Below are 6,510 nucleotides of genomic sequence, written 5' to 3'. Positions count from 1 at the left end.
CTCCCACTGGAATTTTGTAGACCCCCATGATATACGTAGGAATGGCTTGAATTACCGATTTGAGAAGAATCTCCTTCCCTACTCTCGATAATAATTTTTCCTTCCATCCCGACAATTTCTTCCAAATTCTATCTTTGAGGGCCGAGAAAACCATTTTCCTTGATCTTCCAATTATTGTCGGAATTCCCAAATATTTCTTATGCTATCATGATTTTTTAATAAATTTGAGTATGTGACCTTTTTTTTCATTATATGACATACTCCAAAAAAAATGAAAAAAGAAAAAAAAAAAAAAAAAAAGGCACAATGATAGCAAACATACCTTCAAATATTCGGTTTTTAAATGTAACACTCCGTTAAATAAGATACACAACACTATTTTTTCCTCTCATCATCTCCATTCTCCACCCCCACTCCTCTCATGGTTTTTATCACTCTTACTTATCTAGTTATCTTCTCATTACTATTTATCTTCTTTCACGTCTCTCCTCAACTAAAGTGTAGCATTTACTTATTTGACATCAATAGGGTTGACCAGCCCCAATCAAACTGGGGCAGGTATGGCCGTATGAGTCTAGACTCTAGACTTGGTGAGAGGTGCACATAGAATGGGGATAAAAAATATATTCGTCATGGATGATGGGATGGGGTGGATTTTAGGTTGTACCCTCCCCATCTCCACCTACTCTATACCCTCATTTATATATTAAAAAATCAAAAATATATCTATTAAATGAAATTTATGCTACAATAATCAAGCTAAGTGGGTGCAACTGTGCAATACTAGTATACCCCTTCTTTAAAAATCCGTCTCAATTGTAAAACAGATATACCTGCTCAAACCTCTCTTCATTCACGGTTAAGGTTATGTAAATATAAGCATGGGAACCATGATACAAGTACACCACAGAACTATGCAGAAGATATGCAGATTATTTTATCAAAATGAATAAAAGTACTTGGGAAATAGCAAATGGATAACAAATGTGTAGCTGACCTGCATTTCCTGACATTTAGTAATGTCATTCATCCATGCAATTTGTAATATCGCAAACAAACCTGCCATTCCTAATTGCATTACTTGATGTAGTGAATATAGAACCGGAGAAGTTGATTAAACAGTTTGATGATCTCCTTAGAAGCATGAAAAGCTTCATACAAAACTTGTATTCCATCAATACAACTCCATATTCAACATCATCCTGATAAAATTCATTATCCGAACAAATATCAAGCTGCTCCAAAACAGTTGCATTACTTAGGATATCTTCCAGAAACTTGATCCCTTGGTCATTTAACTTCATATCCTCTATCTTTAGTGTCTTGAGATTAATTAGCAAACACCTTGGAACTTGACTTTCTGATTCCAAAATGGCACGTTGTATCGTTAAATTGGTGAGATTATGGAACATTGGCAGGGCAACATCCGTAAGATAAAGACCTGAAAAAATGTCTTTGAAGGTAAGGTATTAGCACAAGATATCCCTTAGAAAAGTGGTACTATCCGGCTAAGATAATCATCTCGCTCATTGCTATAATACTTAGGTAAGGTAACAATGACTTCTTGTAGCACACTCAGTTTATTCATAAAGTGAGAAAAGGAAAACGGAGCATTTTCCCAAAAATGACCCAGTTTCAAGTTAGGGGCATCAATATAAATATTCGAGTTGCAGTAATGCCGCTCGAAATTAGCTGCCATAATTATTGTCAAACTCTTTAGATTCGGGGCAACAATTCAACAAAGTGATCCTCTTCCTCTAGCATAAGCAACAGAGCTAAATGTTCCAAAAGAGGGCAGGATTTAAAAAGAGTAGGCATCGAAGTACGATTTGAATCACAAAGATGCAAAAAAAATGGTTCAAATTAGGAAGACTAATAGACAACATCTCATCTCTATTATCATCGAGAAACTTCCATTTAAATGATAGTCCAAGTAGAGCAAGCGAGTGAGTTGTGAACAGACAAACGGGCAATTCAATGATTTGATCAAACAAAGAGCCAAAGCTAATGACGATTACCTCCGGATTCCGAAGACATATTTGAGTAATCCATGGGACTATAAAAGAGGGATCAATATTTGAGTACACCATATTTGAACCAAGGTTAGTCTGTAGTTCAAAGGAGTGAATGACGGGGGAGTTGAGCTGGGACAAAATGTGATCAACAATGGTCACCAGTTCCTCGAAATTTTCAATTTTAGGTAATTTAACAGATGATAAATAGATGTGGGTGATGTGAGTCCAAAGGTAACGCCAACGGTGGGATAAGACAGAGGTAATGGCGGCAGAATTGATGGGGAGGAAATTGAGTATGGTGATAAGGAGGTTATCTGGGAGAGAGCTTAATCTATCTTCTTCTTCCTCATCATCATTGTTGTTGCTGCCGCCGCCGCCATTGTTGATGTTGTTGAGGTCTTCCGTCAATGTCGACAATTTCGCCTTCTTCTGGGTTGGAGTCATCTGAATTTGAAGACCATTTTAGACTAAAATTTGTAATAGTTTCTTGGATGGGGTTTCAACTTTGAAGGGAATTTACAGGAAGTTTGGTAGGAGGGATGGGATTAAGATGGATAAGAGGGTGGGATAAAAGGTGGAATTAATAGAGATGGGATAAGAATAAAAATAGTGAATTCCTTTGTTTGGTATAAGTTGGGATTAGATTGGAATAACTAATAAAAATACAAAAATACCCTTACTATCCTTTCTTCACTCTCTTTTTCTTTATCTTTCATTAAGGGTAAAAATGTCTTTCACCCATTAAATTTAGTCCTCATCCCTTATACCACCCCCCTTAGTTACTAATTTGGAGGGATAACTCCCTTTTTTATCCACTTTCTAACCCCTCTCATAATCCCCATCCCTCTAAACAAACAAAAGACTTGTTAAATTCCTCCACTTTTATCCTATCCTTCCCCTTTTATCCCTTTAAACAAACACCCCCTTAGGGTTTAAGTAAAAGGGAAAGTAACTCTGTTTGTTTGGGGGAGTTGATAAAAAGGGGAATTAATGTAATGTACAGTATGTAGTTATGTACTAAGTAGTACTCGTACTTTATTTGCTTTTTTTTTTTTTTTTTTTTTTTTTTTGAGGGAAAAATGAAATGAAAACTGAGAACGGAGTAATGGTTTGAACTTTGATCTGAACCTCATTAAACAGGCCCAACCAAAGTAATTACTTTGTTTATGGAGTCAAAATGGTCCAGTGATTGACCCTTTTCACCAAATCCTTGTCCAGTTGTTACACTGCTGAAAAGTTGTTTTGGGCCAGTTTAATATAGGTTAGATCATATGGTTCCTCAAAAAAAAAAAAAAACGATTAGATCATATGGTATCAATTTAATTCAGATTAAATCAAATTAGGAGAATTGTGATAACATACAAAGTACTCCGTACTATATAAATGAGTGGGTTTAATAGTTTGTTTGTTACGTTGTATGTTAATTTTTAAAAGCGGATACGAGTTAGTTTACTAAGTATTCATAGGAATCATAGCCACTTGTTAGAAAATAATTACAACTAATGTTCGAGGGATCCATGAAATTAAATACTCTGTAATTTATCTTTATCTGTAAAATAATTGCTATTGTAAAGGTTGGTATACCCTTGGTCAAATCAAAATGACCAAGTTTGTTACCATTATCAGGGTTCAAAGCAAAAACTTAAATCCTAAGTTTCAATGTGATTTAGATCATGCCGTATCTATATACTCCCTCCTTCTCTGAGAGAACGACCCATTTGGCCTAATTTTGGTCCCAAAAAGAATGACCCATTTGTTTTTCCCAACATCTATTAAAATCACAAAACTACCAATATATCCTCAAATATTTTTGTCATGTAGCTATAGCTCCTTCTCACTATTTTACCCTTGTATTCTTTCATATATTTGTGCCATCTCTCTAGGTATTAATTGCAAATTATTGTTGACTTATGTTTTCCCATACATTTGTACTTGCAAATTAAGTTTCCTAATACCCGCGAAAAAATAAATTGAGCGAAAAAATGAGTCAAAGAAGATGAAAATCGAGTGAGAAATGAGAAAAAGGAGGGAAAAGAAGAGGGAAGGTAAAAAGTGGAGCCCACATGACGTCATAAGGTAGTTGGGAGGCAAGTAGGTGGGAATTTTTGATGTTTTATAAAAGAGTGGGTGGTAATTTTAAAAAAAAAAAATAGTAGGTGGTAATTGCTAAAATGGAAAGAATAGTAGGTGGTAATTGACAAAATTTCCTTGTAAATAACGCAAAACTTAAAAAAAGAATTTATATTTTTAAAACGGATTAGATCACATCAGAGGGAGTAACAATTAGAGGTTGGCACTTGGCAGTGAATCAGTGATATCTCATCCAATCCCATCCAAATCAAAAGAAATTAAGAGAAAATCAAAATGAGTTTATTGCCATTTATTAGGGTTCAATAATACAAAAACTTAAACCCTAAGTTTACTTTGCCACCTTATACTATACATAAGACATAACATACACCACTAATAAACTCTCACACCAAAATCCTTAATATCATTGAAAATGGCAAGAGAAATGGTAGAACAAGAATTCCAAAGAGAAAAAAAAAATCTTACATCGTTGAAACTACTATTAACAACCTTCCGGATGAATCCATAGCAACCGTAATTTCATTCACCACCCCTCGTGATGCTTGTCGTATCGCGACGCTCTCTACGACCTTCAACAATGTTGTTGGTAACTCCAACATTGTCTGGGATCGTTTTCTGCCGCCCAATTATCGTGAAATTATCTTACGGTCCTCCAACGTTGATCATGTTCATTTGTTGGATACTCTCCCGAAGAAGGACCTCTATATGTATCTCGCTGATAATTTTCTTCTCATTGACCATGGATTGATGGTAATTTAATTAATTTTTTCGGTCATTTGAATTTAATTTGAGTTTTGTCTCCTGATTTCTTTTACATTGAATAATTAGCGGAAAAAAAAATACAATAACCAATTGGATATGCTACTTAGATACTCAATAATTAAATAAAATAGATAATCCGATCAGTAATAATTTTAATCACAATCGTATGTTCAAATTAAAGTAAGTGTGTGTGTGTATATATACTCCTACAGTCCCACTGTTCAATAATTTTGATTTCTTTTCAATTTCATATACGAATTACTTTCGAGTTTTGTATGAAAAAAAAAAAAAAAAAATTAGTATTATGTGCAAGATGTTATTAAATGATAGTAATGTGAATTGAAGTGTAATAATATCATGTTTTTATGCATTGACAAGTATGGTAATGTTGGTAGCTTATGTAATTCAAAGCATGATACCCTAGGATTGTACAAAATACTATGTATATTATACCGTATATATGTTCTTGTCGAAAAAAATAAAATTCACATTTATTTAGATTTAGTAAAGGGCTTATGTGTCACATGTTCCACCATTATTTCTAAAACAAAAAATATATATACATATAAGATAAATGTGATGTACGTGTCATTGTGTTGTCAATTAATTAGTCTTATACCAATTTAATAATCTAAACTCCGCATCAAGCTATATTACTTATATATATGTACTCGATCAATGCATGGCTTCTACATACATTAGCAAAATATTAATTTTAGAATCCCCATTGCATTTCCTTAATAGTAGTGTAAGGGTTTAGATTTCCAGCCTATTGTCTATAAGAAATTCCTAATAACTAAGAATCATTTATCATGTTTGAGATTCCTGATGTTTTTTTACTACATGTTGCATGTATTGAGAAACAAAGGAAGTATAAGACTTAAGAGTTTTATATGACGCATTCTTTTGCATTGATATCACACCAATAGTAGCTATACAGTTCATCGTTGCTCGTTAAATTTGATTGTTTGATGCGTTTTTGTTGTGACTAATGTAACAACCAAAAATCTAAACTCTTCATCAGAAATTTTCGCTGGAAAAATCAACTGGCAAAATATGTTGCACACTTTTGGCAAGGAAGCTAGACATAACATGGGGTGAAAGACCAAGTTACTGGCATTTGCTTGTGCGGCATATCGTGCCTAGATTGAGGTTCGTTTCACTTGTTTTCGATCTCTTTAATTGTTAATGTTACATTCCGACTTGTTATCCTTCAAACTAAATGATCATGTTGCCTTATTTATGTTATGTCAACAGGTTTGAAATAAAAGGTGGGACCACAACGTCGATGCTATCTCCAAACACCAGGTATGCTGCATACCTTGTGTTTGATGTTACAAATAGTAGCATATGGGATTTCTATGATTTTCCCATAGAGGTTACTGTTGAAACTTCAGGAGGCGACGTGGTGACCGGGATGGCCTGTTTAGACCCATGTCGTTGTAAAGGTGGTGAGGGGCCAGAAGAGAATGTTAAGCTTTCGAAGAAGAGGATAGATGGGTGGGTTGAGGTCGAAATTGGGGAGTTTTATACTAGGGAAGAAGATGAACAAGTGACATTTTCGCTAATGGAGATTGAGAATGGGTTTGCTAAAGGTAGTTTAGTTGTTGAAGGAATTGAGATTAGGCCAAAAATCGAGTAA

The 6,510-nt window shown here is 34.4% G+C and overlaps 1 protein-coding gene across 1 annotated transcript; it reads left to right on the top strand.

Annotated features, from left to right (window-relative positions):
• The first annotated feature begins 4,029 nt into the window (after window positions 1-4,029).
• Window positions 4,030-6,510, top strand: LOC145589119 (putative F-box protein PP2-B12). Its single transcript, XM_081645680.1, has 4 exons — window positions 4,030-4,060; window positions 4,615-4,856; window positions 5,893-6,020; window positions 6,126-6,510. The coding sequence occupies exons 1-4, from the start codon at window positions 4,030-4,032 to the stop codon at window positions 6,508-6,510; spliced, it is 786 nt and encodes a 261-aa protein (XP_081501806.1).

Source organism: Chenopodium album, chromosome 17 (assembly GCF_948465745.1).
Source record: "Chenopodium album chromosome 17, dcCheAlbu1.1, whole genome shotgun sequence".
Taxonomy (NCBI): domain Eukaryota; kingdom Viridiplantae; phylum Streptophyta; class Magnoliopsida; order Caryophyllales; family Amaranthaceae; genus Chenopodium; species Chenopodium album.
Note: the sequence above shows the minus strand (reverse complement) of the source record. Positions and strands in the feature narration are given on the sequence as shown.